The following is a 15,871-nucleotide window of genomic DNA, read 5'->3' on the forward strand; positions in this document are numbered from 1 at the left end:
ATACAAATATAATCTATTCCTAAAACATTGGGGTGTGGTGGGGTAGGGAGGCGGCCCCTGAAAGGAAAAAAAAAATTTTTTTAAAGTTTTCCCTAAAAATCAGTTATGCTTTTAGAGTTAATCAAAATTAATGGCAAGTTAGTAAAAATTTTGCCAGTGTACTGCAGACCTCCAAGTACATATCAATCAAATACTCTGCACAAAAACTTCAGGAAAATGGCACACTTAATATTCAACAGCAAAATGTTCAGCAAAGCCATGCTAAGAACTGCAGCATCTTGAAAAGCACGGATGAATTGTGTTTTTTCCAAAAAGACAGAAACAAAAAAATGGAATAAGAAAAAGACTAATGTTATGAGTAACTCTGAGGATAAACCAAAACTGTCACTGAGGGATTTTGCAGATGATAAAGCAGTATCATTCACTGTCCAAGACCTTACTTGCTGGTACAGTTGGGGTCTTAGCGCCGAGTTCTCAATCATTGTGTGAACCATGGTGATAATAGGTTCATTTTCTTTCATCTATTTCAAATCAGGAGGAGCATACAGCAAACATCAGTTTACAGCATAGCTAGATTTGAAAGACGACACTGTAAATATAGCCTCTACTTTAATATCTTCCTAATAGTGCAGTTGTTTACATATTATCCCAAGGTTGCATAGAATCAACTTAATATAAACCATTTCAAACAAGTATTAAATGCTGTAAAATACTTCCAAGGTTATAAAAAAGCTTACTAATTGCAATAAAGGTTTTACTTTATAAACATAACCAATATTGTCAATTAATGAATATTCCTATATATACTAGAACAGATAATAAAAGCATCAAGATTCAAGGAATAAACTAAAGGGCGACAACCTATAAACTTAAAAGGAAAAAAATGGCATGACTTAATCAATTACTTATATAGTTAAAAAAAAAAGCTTAAAATGATATTCAGTTCTTTATAAGGTTATTCAGAAAAATTTTAGTTCTCTACAAATAATATATCCTGTCGCTTAGACAATCACACATTTTATTAATCTTGATAGACATTTATATATACTCTATTTTGGATTTTCTCAAAGTATAGCACTGTATGTAGAATGATTTCAAAGACATGCAAACTAAAATTTATTCAGCAAAGACTCAGTGAATCTCCCTAGCTCCTTAAAACGCTGAAACCATGTTTCACATTTCCAGCTATATTGTACTTAATTACTGCCTCTAGAAAAATATTTATTTTAGCAGGCTCTGGACTCAAGAATTAAAGCATTCAAAAGACAATTTTATATATATACATGGTAAAAGGCCAACAAAGTTTGTACCATTTATAAGCAGACGAGTCTGTTTATAATTGCAATTTATAACACTTAGTTTATATAATTTTCATCCCCCATATTATAGAATATAAGCATTTCCATCATGGTTAACAAATGCTACTTTACTGATTTAGCTAAATCTGCAACAAAAATTTACTAATATTAAGATTAAATGCATAAATAAAAATTAAATCTTGAAAACTGTATACCTAGACAATTTTATTTTCAGTCTAGTTACCAATGTTTCATGTCAATAATACCTGTTTTGGTTGTTAAATAAGAAACCTCCTGTGACTGGTTTAATCTACTTTTAAAAAGTTTTATTCAAGGTAAGTAATTTGTTTTTAAATCTACACATTTACTTATTAGTTAAACTCAAACTTCTATACATCAGTTAAATCTACTCATCGGTTCAACTCAAACTTCTTTTTTTCCCCAATGTTATCCAATAAGGGACCAAGGCATTTATAGGTGACATCTCATTCATGCACACAGGTAAGAACTATGTTGATATGCAGTACAGGAAAAAATTTTACAGTGTTGGAAAGTAACATAGAGACAACTATAGATATAAATTTTTCTTTAGCAGAAAAAAAACGTTTATTACAGAAATTTAAGACCTCTTTATATTTTACAGTTTATGTTTTAAAGGAACGCTGGTTGTTTTATCTTAGCCAAATGTTGATCTTGGAACAGTGTAACTGCCTTTGGTTTTGGCTCAATCATTTGACTGCACTGATACACACTTTGTATAATACAGGTAGCTTAAGTCTCTCTTCATTTTTACTATTATTTAATTTTGATTTTCAAAGCAATCTCATCTACACTTGCTACTTTTCAATAGCATGCCATGAAAATTAGACAGAAGAGTACTTGACTCAGAGGTTGGGGGGTTGGGGGAAGGCGGTAGAGGGGCTGGGGTTTGAAAGAAGGCCAGGAGCATATGAATATTTAAGAAATAATGCAGGTCAGAGAGTATCCAAATGTAGAAGTCACTCAAGGTGAAACTGAAACTGCCTTGGAGTCTCGGAAATCTGGCATTACAAAGAGGCCACTGTCAAAGGGCTAGGTCTGCTAATATGGCGGCTCCCACCTTTAAGTGGAGCAGATCAATGATTGATCTGGTGGTACAGGTCAATGACTAGTGTTCAGCCTCTAGGCCTGAGGAATTTACTTGAAATGTATTTATAAAGGGAGAAGAGACAGTATGATTTCTGCAGAAGGGTAATCAAGCCTGATTTATTTAGTGGAATACTTTGAGAGGGTAAATATGTATGTTATAGAGGGAAGCCACGTTTGTGATTTAAAAATGACTGTTTAATTTACCTGTCAAAGATCATTAAATATTAAGTCACTGAGAAGGATCTTGCAAGAAGACACTGACTTAGGAACAGAAAAACTAAAAAAATACTAAGAGTAAAAATAACATTAAAAAAAAGATTAAATTTTAAAAATTGAAGTATAGTTAGTTTACAGTATTATATTATTTTCAGGTGTGCAATGGTGATTCAGTATTTTTATAGATTTTACCCGATTTAAAGTTATTATAAAATATTAGCTGTATTCCTTATGCTGTACAATATATCCATGTAGGTTATTTACTTTATACATAGTAGTTTGTACCTCTTAATCCCCTACCTCTATCTTGCCCCTCCCCACTCCTGTCTTCCCACTGGTGGCCACTAGTTTGTTCTCTACATCCATGAGACTGTTTCTGTTTTGTTATATTCATTCGTTTGTTTTATTTTTTAGATTCCACATATAAGTGATAACATGGAGTATCTGTCTTTCTCTGTCTAACAAAAAATAACATTTAAAGTGTACAGAGTGTCTCAGAGATCACTTCTGGAATTGACTGTTTTTCATTATGAAAAATTTCAAAGGTATATATCAAATCCTAGAATATTAAAATCAGAAGGCATCTTTGGAAAGTGACAACTTAGTACAGCAAAGAAATGAAAAATGTCAGCAGTAATTATTTTAAATTGTGGGACCGGATCATTATTTTTTTCTTTCTCTATACTTCTCTACATTTCTCAAATTTTCTCCACTGAATAGATACTGCTTTTCTAATTAAAAAAAAAAATGTTATTATAGAGTCGAGGATAAAAATATATAAATACCAAATAAACTAGATTAATGAAACAACTATATTCTCTGGCAAACACCCCTTGGTGACACAAAGAGGCTAAGAAAAAATTTTAGCACATGTGTTTGTGTCATGTTCAAAGCTGTTGGAGTCCTTTCGTGCAGCGAGGCCCTGACCTAGAGAACTGTTCTCACAACCTTTATTCTGCCGTATGAGTCTATCCACATCAGAAATTGACTGAAGAAATGTTAACTAACTAAAAAAAGTAAGCTGCCCCAATGCATTTGTAAATACCTATGACTATCTTATTAATATCTTTTTTCCTTTTTATTACTGGCTACTTCAGAGATCAAAGTTCAAGCTTATTTCAACCAGTGGTTCTTAACCCAGAATCACTTGAGGAACTTGAAAAGAACAGAGACCCTGATTCCCAGATAATTATAATGCGCAACTTGAAAATCTCTGATGTAGACAATACCATTAAAACATGAAGATGACAGGCTGGTCTAAAGATTCCTTTTGGCAGAAGTAACTACAATGTTCTTTCTCAAGGTGTTGAAGTAAGTCAAATGTAATTTGATAACAGTGAATGTTCTTCAGCTTACATACTCCTTGGGAATCTCATTTTACTCAAGTTGGAGAGATGGGATAAGTCTATCTGCAGACAGAAGCAGCAGAACTATTTCAGAATTCCTCTGGGCACCACACTCACCTGACCAAGGGCTGTTAGGACGACTGGGCTTGTAAGAAAAATCTGCACAGGGGAGTGGTCCTGTACGTGGTGGCACTCTCCTTGCACGTGGCGTGCAACAGCTGAGGCCAGCTAAATACAGTACTCAGGATCCCACACAACGGGAGTTCGGTCCGCATTAAACAATTTCAATGATCTGCCTGAAATTTGACTCTTTCCAGATTTACTGAATTGGAAATACTAGATCTGCTTTCTCTCCAAATAGATCCTAGAAATAGGCTAGTGATTTCTTTCACTAAATCACCTCTGAAATATCTCTAGCTAGCTAGCTAGCTAGCTAGCTAGCTAGCTAGCTATCTTATTGAAGTATAGTTGATTTGCAATGTTGTGTTAGTTTCTGCTGTTTAGCAAAGTGATTCAGTTATACATATACATTCTTTTTATGTTCTATTCCATTATGGTTTATCACAGGATATTGAATATAGTTGCCTGTGCTGTACAGTAGGACCTTGTTGCTTATCCATCCTATATGTAAGAGTTTGCATCTGCTAACCCTAAACTCCCAGTCCATCCCTCTCCCACCCTCCTCCCCCTTGGCAATCACAAGTCTGTTCTCTATGTCTGTGAGTCTGTTTGTTTCGTAGACAGGTTCATTTGTTTCATGAAATATCTGTATTTTAAAACTTAGAAACTGATCATCTCTGTAATTTACACTGAAACAGCACATTCTATCTGGCTTTTGCTACGTAAACTTTATACAACAGCTTTTGAATTAAAGCAGTAAAATATGACTCCCCCCTCCCCCCCGCCAAATACGTAATGCTCTATGAGCACCTTAGAATTTCATGCTCAAGTTCTTAAAAAAAAAGGACTATCCAGCAATTCTCTTCTGGTTTGAATACTATAAGAATCCTAGGCAGCATTAAGGCACCGCTGCTAATAGCTAACGTATTTTTGTTTTAAGGAATCAGAGCAAGAGAAAGACTAATTAGTACTTGGGGGATGTTTAATAATTTACTTGAAAATGAGTTAAATGCTTTGCTTCCTGCTTTAATTCCTTCTTTGAACTAAACGGTAATACAGGTTTAGTTTCCAATTAATTGCTAAATTATAAAGCTATTATAAAAGGTCCACTATTTTATAATAATAAAAATGAGAATGTATGAATTGGGGATGACACTATTTTCATAATTAACTTCAGCAATAAATAAGAAAACCTAAGTGGAAATATCTTGGAAATACACTTAGGCAATGCCAATATATTTCTGTTTACAACAAAAACACATATTTTTACTTGAAATTTGTAAGTCCAAATGTTTACAAAAACCACCTAGAAAATGAGATACTTAACTCTAGCCTCTTTCTGAGGTTTGAGGTACGTTGGGCTAGTATGAATACAGAGCATCCTTTGATGTTACTGTTAGAAATATCTTGATTTAAAAACCCATCACCAAAAAACTTATTCAACACAATTCTATGCAACTGCACCATAGTTGGTAGGATCTTGGTAGGAACTTCCCAACTGACACCTGCGGGCTGGGAAAGGGTTCCAGGTGTCTGGAGTTGGGGACCACCTCAGTCCTCGGAGGGCCTAACATGCTCCCAACAGCACGGCCTCAAGTTTCTGTCAAGGTGAGCACATCTACTGTCACTTTTCTATGTGGGCCATATAGGAAAAAGGTTAGAAAGCACTAAGATAGTGTTTTATGTTTCAAAAACACCCCAGACATCTCTTCTTTCTTTGGCGTTCCTTGTCATTATTTATCTCAGTAGTTCTCAAACCTGACTGAGGAGAAAAAATAAATCACCTGTGGAGTTTTCAAAACAGGCAGGGTTGAGTGGGCTCTGGCAATTCTCACTGGGGGCTGGGGGGCAGACAGCCTTGAGAATTGTACTTTGTTTTTGTCTTTCTAAAGATCCGTTGGTAGGTCTGACAGGAAATCAGGCTTGAGAACAATGGTCCTACCCTGGCACTAATTTAAGTCATTGAGGACCAATTCAACCATCACCATTAAGGAATTCTTCAAGGTCTTGATGAGTTGGTACTAAATGTTGGTCAGGATACCCGTGCAACTATCAAAAGATGAAAAATTTCAAACTAATGATCTAAACACAAGTATATTGCATGTAGACTAAAATAGTCTTGTCTTTGTATGAAATACAGCATTAAGAAACTTAACCCCTTTAAAAAAGCAACTGAATCTCCTTATTAATAATATTAGTGGACTCAGCAGAATCACAGGGTGGGGGGCCGGGGTATCATTACGAATCCAATTTCCAGTTGCCAGTTGTTCTATTATCCTAGCAACTTCTAATATCCGTTTCAAGGTCTCTATCTCTACAGAAATTGGACCAGCTAGGAATGCAGAAGGAACAGGATATTGTAAGTCATGAGATAAATGCTCCAGAATAATTTTTAGGGGGAGGGGCGGGAAGGAGAAAGACTAGCAGTGAGCAAAGCCAGGACAATCTTTCATATAATTTATCCTTGGGAAGATTAATTTCCCAACCGCCCTTTAGGTATAAGAAGTGGTTAAGTAGTGGCTTAATTGCCATTTATTTGTTTGGCCACGCGGCATGCGGGATCCTAGCTCCCCGACCAGGGATCAAACCCGAGCCTCCTGCAGTGGAAGCGCAGAGCCCTAACCACTGGACTGCCAGGGAAGTCCCTTAACTGCTCTTTGAAAAGTTTACATAATGATTCATCTAGAATAGCACTGTCCAATAGAACTTCCTATGATGATGGAAATGCTCTCCGTTAGTGTCGTCCAACATGCCACACCAATGACTCCTCAGCCCCTGAAATGTGGCCAGTGTGACGGAGAAAATGAATCTTATTTTTATAAAAGTGTAACTAACTTAAGTAGCCACATATGGCTAGTGGCTATTATACTGGATTGTAAGTCTAGAAATTCTAGACCAGTAAAGTTAAGTATAATTTCCCCCTAGATTTGGATCTCATTCCCGTAAGGGAAAACATCTGCTCAAGCTCTGTCTAGTAAACGAGATTCCTCGAGTCTGAATTCTGCGAGTCTGAGCTTCCTCCCTCTTTTGGGGGCGGGGGCAAGAAGTCTGAATGATTTCTATCCACCCTACAGAGCTTTTGTCCTTCACTGATAACCCATTTCTGTGCTGTCATTTTCCATTTAAATGGAAAATGGATTTTTCCTGAGTTCTTAAAGACATCTTAGAAAAAGAATTTTTAAGTTGGGAATCTGTCTTAACAATAGCCAAAAACCCTGATAGCCTCATCACTGAAGAATCCATCTCTCAAGAATGTCCTCCTGTGTCTAGATCAATAAACTTTTAAGATGTGTGGCAAAAATAAAAGGCTGAAGAATTTGACATGCCCAGGGTGAAGCTGAGGAATGCAGGGGCCTTTGTAAACAGGCCATTTGGATACTGACAATGTAAATGCCTTCCACTCTCACTCCTGGCACTTCTGAAAGTCCGAGAACCTGAGATTGAAGGGTATGACTACCTATAGAAACCAGGCATTGTTTAACAGGAAGCAGGAAAATCTGAAGTGACTTTTTAAATAGAAGAATGTAAATAAGTCTCTTTATAGCCGATGGGGCAAAGTATGGAGGTCTATTTCTTTGGCAATTTTAAAGCAATCAGAACAAGCTCTTCTATGCTATATATGGTTTCTAAAGGTAAAACTCTGGGAAAGTATTACTATTATATGTATTCAGAAACATCAATGGTACTTTAAATGATGTAGCTGGACCATACAACATATCCTCTTTTTCTTCAAGGGAGAAAGACGGATTAAAAACAAAGAAAGAAAAAGAAAAAACAAACTGCGACACTAACACAGAAGTCAAATGTATCTGACATTTCCTTAAAAGAAAAGAAGGAAAAAAAAAAAGAGCATTTCTAGACTGACTGACGCTGTAAGTACTGGCTTCAGGAATAAGGTCCATTTATTGAGAAATATGAAAATACCCCTAAATCCAGCAGAACAAAAGGAGGGGAATCTCTACACACAAACTTATTTAAATTGCTGAATTTTTTAAGCCACCATTTTGAGGTATATACCTGTGGTATATTTTGAAGTAAACTTTTAAGGTCTAGGCTAATGTCTTTCCAAATAATTTACATATATAATTTATTTACCGTGAGTTTCATCCTTTTTCACCTACGAGTCTCAAGAATTTTTTAAAAAATTAAAATCCTTTTGGCTACGGGATACATTTTATAGATCTGATGTTTACTTCAGTGGTTTAAATCTGTTTTCCTTGATTAATGACTTTTTTTTTTTTAAACAATTGCTCCTTTAACTTTAAGTAATGTATTATCTGATGCTACCATCTTTATTCCTGGCATCCACAGGCAACTGAAAATATTAAAAAAGCTCAAAATCCATTTTGTACAAATGCTTTGTTGTGGAAATAAATAAATACTGTGTTTGAAACGGTCATATATTTCTCTTCTTTGCAAGCATTTTGTAAAACGATACCATAAAACAATACTATTTTAAAGGGACAAGACATTCCCAAAGTGAAAATCTTACATCTCTGTTAGCTAAAAAAAAAGTATTTGTTCTGGCCAATGGGTAAATCTACTAGAAAAATATATTTGAGCTTTAAATCAAAAGTAAAATATCTTTTAGGTACAGGATCTGGGTTTTATTAATAGCAATTGTATTCTTACTGAGTTAAAATTGGCACTGAGTAGCAGAATTCGTACCATTAATTCAAAGATTTATCAGCTTATGTTTTAACTACATAATCACATCCTTAGGTTGATCCCAGAAATGACTTTGGCATTTATGCTCAACTTTATTTCCTTCCTGAGCTTTGAAAATCATTTACAATTCTACTTTGCAAGCTCTAACATCCTGCCTGACACTGAGCTCCATAAATCTCAGCTGAATGAACTTTCTGAAAAAATACATTAAAATAAGACAGAAGCAAACAAAAGTCGCAATAATTGGCTTATAAAAATATCTGCTTTTGTAAATAAACTGTGGAACTGTGTAAGTATTATGCATTTTAGGAGGGGTGGGGAAATTTTGTTTTCATTTTCCTATCTTGTTAGATAGAAGAATAGCCAGTTACATAACCAAGAGCTGATATTCTTCAGGTAACAAAGATCAGCAACCTGAAATAGAACTATTCTATAAGTACAAGAACAACTCCTGATTTTGAAGGAAGAATAGATTTTTAAAAAAAAAAAAGAAAGAAAATTCATTAATACAAGGTATTCATCCTAGCTTTGTGATTTTGGACAAGTCATTCAACGTGACTGGGGATAAAAGTAACTGGCCACGTGCTGCAGAGGCAAGTATTAGAAGCAGATGGGACACGGTATATAACAGCACTTTGAAAACTGTGAAGTGATACTTAAGCTATTAGGATGGACAGACGCTGGGCAGGTGCACATTGTAGAGAATGGGGGTGCTTCTGTAGTATCTGAGAAACGATGAGGTGCTGGCTGGAGAAAAGGGTTTATGGGGGAGGAAGTGTTTCACAGGTTGGTAGGGGGTGGTGGTGATGAAATGAGGGCTTGAGTGACAAACGAAAAAGAGACTTTATTTTGTAGGCAACCAGGAGTTTTAAGTTTCCTGAGTTAGTTGAAAGACAATGTGGCAGGCGCTTTGAGTACTGCCAGGATTTGTTGACTAAATGGTAACAAGGAGCTAGTAGGTGGAAGGTGTTTTGGTGGCTTCTATGATCCTGACTAAACACCATGCAGATATTATGTATCAGCTAAAGTAAAATCTGTTCGGATGGTTCTATAGAATTCCATGATTTTCCTGTTTTCAGTAAAAGTGTTTTTTGAAAGTACTTTTAACTCCAGTTTCAAGGTATTGTTAGCTTTAACATGAGTTGGTGTTGGGCACATGAAATATTAGGAGAACGTAATACAACTCCAGGAGGCTGGATGACTTGATTCTGCCATTTTCATAAATTTGTAGAATCTCCACACTCAGAGTGGTGGAACAGCAGGCAGGGTACCAAGGACCATCACATTGGGGGTCCTTCCAGGTAGCCTGCCGGTTGTTTTTCTTTTCATCCACCAGGCTGTGAGAGGCTGTCCGAGCCACAGCTGGAGGAGACTTTCCTCTTTTCCCACTTTATGTTCTAGGTCTAAGCAAACAGCTAAAGAAAGGTCCTAATCCTTCTCAAAGTCCATCAATCTCTCCCCCAAGGATGATGTGTTCAATAAATATCTGTTACATCAATGGGGTTAAAGGTGACCAATATTTTGAACCACTTCTGCTTTCAGTTTTTTGGTCAGGGAATTGAGGGATCAGATAACAACCTTAATTTTGGACACGCTGGAGATGTACTGAAGGCAGAACTTCCAAATGGAGATCTCCGTGAGCAACTATAACTACGTAACAGAAACTGCAGAGAGAGGTGTTTTAGATGCCTTTTGTGCCCCTCTCCACATCTTCGGTTTCAGGTCTTCCTGGGTGTATGGGAACCCACTGGGTGCTCATGTATGCATAACCTCAGTGTGCTAGAGAGTTAGTCTCAAGGGACAACCCTTGGTCAGTGGAAGACGGGAGTGAGTACTCTTCTCTAGTTCAGCTGGGTTTCTATTTGTTTGTCAACAAGTATCAGATGAGGCCCCAGTTGCCTATGGCAGTTGATAGTATATAGAGTCTAACTCTCTGTACTCCTGTACCTTGGAATCACTTCCTAAAGTAAACTTCCTGCAAACAAGCCCACATCAAGGAAGCCCACATCACAGGCTCTGCTTTCTGGGAGAAACCCAGGGGCTAGAGATGAAAAGTAACAAAGAGACAACTAGTAAAATAATGAGTAGATGAATGTTCAGATGAGAGAACACCAAGAAACAGGGCACTTCCCCAGTTAGGGTTGAGAGGGGTGAAAACAGTTATCAAGAAGGGCCAGGTGAATCACTGGTAAGAAACAGGAGAACCATGATAATGATGGGTAAGCATCCGATAGGCCGAGAGATCAGAGTACTGACACATGTGTATTAAATCTTTCCACTTTCTAAATTCTAATCTACCCACTGTCCATTTATTTATATTCTGCCATTATGATGTCATGTCCTGATTAAGAATTTTCTCAGTGTCATCTCCCTCTCCCACTTCTATGATCAAATATGCAGAGGAAAGGAGAGACAGAAAGAGAAAAAAGGAGGAATGGTGTGTGTGTGTGTGTGTGTGTGTGTGTGTGTGAGAGAGAGAGAGAGAGAGAGAGAGAGAGGAATGCTCTGAATAGCACGGCAAAAGAAAATACAGATATTCTATACTAGGTAACTAGTTTGGGTTAGTAAGTGTTAAATAATATTCTTTCAGTTTTCCAGTTTCCTTAGTTTGCTTTTTTTCAAATGCCTTTTCTATATCCCCTAGAAACATTACCTCCTGTAGCTCTCAGTCATCCCTAAAAATAGAAGCTCTAGGACCCCTTCAAATATTAGAGAAAATGGGCTCTTGCTTAACAGTTCAATAGAATGAGGTTGCTGAATGGACAACAATGAAAGCCATCAAGAATCTTTTCAATCATCTTGTTAGCATTTCTTCCCTTATAGGGAAGCTGTCTTTCATGAACACAAAGAACAAAAGGCAAGAAAGTACTGAGATTTTTACCTTGAATGGTTTCAGTACCAATTACATACACCCAGTTAACTGTTCCTTTTTGCATTTCCCTTGGCGTAAGTATGTTTAAAAGTGGTCAGAGTTCCTGTTTTTACATTGTGGTTTCTTGAAAGGATACAGAAAGCATGCTGATGAGCAATGTCCACAGCAACCAGTAATATTAATAGAATATCAGACTTCTTCCAGAAGTCACTAGTAGTTTTAGCGCACGGCTCATAAAATATTAATCTTTATAAAAGAATTGCATTATAAAACCTGAATGCTACTACAAAACTTTTGCAAATCAGAAACTTCAGCTTACTCTTGAAGATCTTTTAGAGGTTAGTATGATCAAAAATGACTCCCATCCTCCTCACAAGCGTTTGCTCATACTATAAAAAAATGTGCTGATAAAAGAAGGATTGAGTTATTGACTTGCTAACCTTCAACATTTTCATGCAAGAAGAACACCACAGGTATGCTTGAGCTGTATTTTTCCTTTTCTTGTACTATGGCAAACTGGTTTGTTATGAGAAACTTCCAGCTTTTCCATGAAAATTTGAGGATAAGGTCCTTTAGCCATCTGGTGTTAAAGAATATACCATTTGATGCTAAATTCAGAAATGACTTAGGTATGTTCCATGCTGAGGGGGGCGGGGAAGACAGCTCCAGCTGGGTAGGGGCAAATGAATTTCATAAAATTACCGTAGCAGAGTCATATTCTTTTCACAAAGAACTTTTGGCAATCCCCAACACAGGTGTGACTGACTGAGGGATGTCCCTTCCTTTCCCGTTCTCATGCAGCTGTTTCTGATGCAGTTAACTACAGTGACGCTTGAAGGGACAGGGGTAAAGGCAGAATGTCATAATTTTAAGGGCCATTTGTGAAAGCACATTCGATGTTACCATTTTATGTTTAAAAAAATGAAAAAATGTCTGCTGCAGTACCAGCACAAGCAAAGCTCACAAGTGTAGGAGTCAAACTCCATTTATTGTATCAGGTTTTCTGTAACGGGGAGGCCTGACTACTGGACTGTTTAATCATACTGGTGGCTGGGGGGAGGAGGGGGGGAGGAGGGGGGAGGAGGAGGGGGAGGAGGGGGGAGGAGGAGGGGGAGGAGGAGGAGGAGGGGGAGGAGGAGGGGGGAGGAGGAGGAGGGGGGGAGGAGGGGGAGGAGGGGGAGGAGGGGGGAGGAGGGGGGAGGAGGAGGAGGAGGAGGGGGGGAGGAGAGGAGGAGGAGGGAAGAGGGAGAGGAATATGCTCAAGATTACCCACCAGGGGGCAGCGTGCTTGCAAAAGGCCTGTGAAGGGCTGCTGCAAGTCTCTAGATCCTTCTGTCCATCCCTACCTACATATTTCTTCATCTCAGTTCTTAAGCATCTCATTTTCTCTTACCATGGCCTACATGGAAAGCTGGCAGAAATTCCCTCATAACTGCTCTTCAATCACTAACAGAAAGAGAAAGAAAAAGCAAGTGAGGAAGAAAGAAACAAATGGAGGGAAGAAGATGGATGAAGGGATGGGAACATGGCCTAATCTCCCCAATCCTATTAATCCTCCCTTTACGACTGATCGAAGAAGCTCCAGCCCCTGCTCCACCTCTTCATCCACAGAGGCCTTGCCTAGTTCCCTCTCCTCAGCTCCTGCTCTAGTTTCTAGGATTCCAGCTTCTTTCCTTTGCTCAATACAACCAGTCCTGGTCCAGACTACAGGAGCCGAGAACTAGACACCGGAGGAAATCCTCGTAAGGGACAAGAGTAAGAAAATGAAGTCCCTGCTCGCCATGTTAGACCTGCTGAAGTGGATATATATGCCCCAGCTGAACAGCAGGCGGTTGATAACAGTCAGCTTCTATGGGGACCTGTTATGCCGGCTTCAAACAGATGATTTGCACGTGGCTCCACGAAATATTAGGAACTCCTAGTCATCAAATACATGTTCAGCAGGGTCATATAGCTCTAAAACTCATACTCAATCTGCCCTGTTCTGAGAAAACAAGAAAATATATCAAGACAGTCTCTTTTCCCTCACCATCAAAGAACGGCAAGAGGACACTCCATTCTTCAGGAGGAGATGCCCTTACAACTGCTGATAATCTCGAATTTACTCCAACTTCCTGGCAAGTACAGGGTCACTGCAAGATTGCACTTATGGCCTTTCCCCCCTCTCCTATATTCTGGTAGTAGAGGAATGAACGAGGGAAGAGACAATGTCAAATCCATTCCAGAGGTATACTGCAGGATGAAATTTCCAAGTTTCACTTAAACGTTACCCAAAAGCTTCTCTAACGTTCAGTGATGACTAAGCTAAATGAGAAGAAAATGAGTTACTGATATATTATGTATTTATTCATTTTCGAAATAGAACCTGGATGAGGTTCATAAAGTACCCAGTTAGGATTATTTTATTTTCACAGATTATACTTTGGGGTTTTATCTTAAAATTCATAAAAATGACAAACCTAGGCTCATCTTAAGAAATGTAGACGTTGAATAGTCTACTAACTGGGTAAAAACATGAACAAACTGTAATAGCGTACTTCAGAGTAAAACAAAAAGCAGAAGAAAATTCTACCATATAATTAGTATAGCTTTTGTTATTTTTAAAAACACTTCAGTACATGACTTGTCCTCATGATGGTGATATGGCACCAGAAGTCAAGAGTTTTCGATTGACTGTATAATATGTAAATCTTCAGCATTTCAGACAAGGCATTTTTATTTTTTATTTGTTATAATATCAGAGATGAATTTACCTCTGAAGTAACTCAGAGACTACCCTTTGGTTCTATTGTTCATGAATAGTGATAGGGATTAAGAGAATTTAAATCCATTAAAAATTGGCCTTAGGTTATTCTGATGATTTATTTGAGCAAGCAGAATAAGTGTTGAAAGAGTATCAATTAGTACATGTTCTCTTGGTATGATATACAGTCTATAAAATGTGACCAGAGCCTCTGACTTTCAGGTTTTAAAATCTACTTTCAAATTTATAATTACATAAAACTCGCGAATCAGTTTATAAACCCAGGCAACCAATAATGCCCATAAAAATACACCTGGTCACCTAGAATCGGCTACTGGCAGTAACAAGATTAAAAGCTGGAAATGTTTGAGCTGAGTGAAAAATTTCATTAAAATTCAAAATTACCAAGAATTCTTTCTACATAACTTAATAACCTTACTACTGATGTAAAATACAGGACAGTTCAAAGGTAAATATTTCATTTATATTAAATGCAATTATTTGAAACCATAAAATTTTTCGATTTATTTAAAGAGAGATTTTTCTTTAGGAAACCTTAAGGATGTACACATTTAGGCATATCTGAGTTTCTGGGCAAAGCCCTCACCATGTTTTTTATGCACTGTCTATTATCTAAAAATGTCCAATTTTTGCCATCAGAAATAGTCTTATTTCAATGCAAATCATCATTTAAACAATCAAATTCTACAATTCTTCTCATTATCACAAAATTTTTAAAGTGGAATAATATAACTATTTTGGGATCTAATATAAGAAAAAGGTGAGTTACTGGAAAAGCTCTGCTGACATGTTGACAGAACAGAGAGGATCGATACAAAGTTGAGATTTTTATTTTAATTAATTAATTAATTAATTAAAAGACAACACACGTTTATTCTCTTATACTTCTGGAGACTAGAAGTCTGAAATCATCTCAATGGGCCAAAACCAAAGTGTGGGCAGGGCCATGTTCCCTTCAGAGGCTCTAGGGGAGATCCCATTTCCTTGCCTTTTCCACCTTCTAGAGAGGCACTCCTTAGCGCGTCGCCTAAAAGTTGAGATTGTAGAAGTCACCTTGCCAAGGGAGCAAAGGACGGGCACAGAAGCCTCAACTGGATCTGGGCCACTAAGGCCAAGGGAGGAAACAGCTCAATCCGGGAAAGGGAGGTGAGGAGAGGCATCTTAGCAAATGGTGGTCTTTTCGACATATTTACCTGTCCTTTCCCAAGAGCTGCTCAAGTTCTCTGTGTCTGCAATGCCAGTTTTGATTTGTTGAGGTGAGCAGTAAATTAACAATAAATGAATAAACCACTAAGTTTATTTCCAGAGATTCTAGATAACTTCAGAGTCACATTCATATCGTTGTTTTTAACCCTAATTTTTGTAATATCCCATTGTTTGTCAGAAGGATCTCTAGCTTTATAGACAGAGGTGCTTTTAAGAAAGTTATTCCCCATGTACCTTAGAAACCTTCTGGCAG

General features: G+C 37.5%; 2 protein-coding genes across 23 annotated transcripts in view; one reads left to right on the top strand and one right to left on the bottom strand.

Moving 5' to 3' along the window:
- LOC309641237 (uncharacterized protein) overlaps nucleotides 1-15,871 on the top strand; it is a 487,119-nt gene that overhangs the window by 82,861 nt on the left and 388,387 nt on the right. The gene's annotated exons all lie outside the window — the stretch shown is intronic.
- Nucleotides 1-15,871, bottom strand: part of PLEKHA5 (pleckstrin homology domain containing A5) — a 236,905-nt gene that overhangs the window by 40,821 nt on the left and 180,213 nt on the right. For 13 of the 22 annotated variants that reach the window (XM_082421056.1, XM_082421055.1, XM_082421059.1 and 10 more), the window contains one exon: nucleotides 441-521. The exons of 8 other annotated variants lie outside the window; for them this stretch is intronic. In XM_082421056.1, coding sequence (XP_082277182.1) covers nucleotides 441-521 — 81 coding nt within the window. Of the gene's footprint in view, nucleotides 1-440; nucleotides 571-15,871 lie in introns of those variants that run through there. One more of the 22 variants, XM_082421045.1, reaches the window with a different exon arrangement.

The sequence above is a fragment of the Balaenoptera physalus genome (genome assembly GCF_965194825.1).
Source record: "Balaenoptera physalus genome assembly, chromosome: 13".
In the NCBI taxonomy this organism is placed as follows: Eukaryota; Metazoa; Chordata; class Mammalia; order Artiodactyla; family Balaenopteridae; genus Balaenoptera; species Balaenoptera physalus.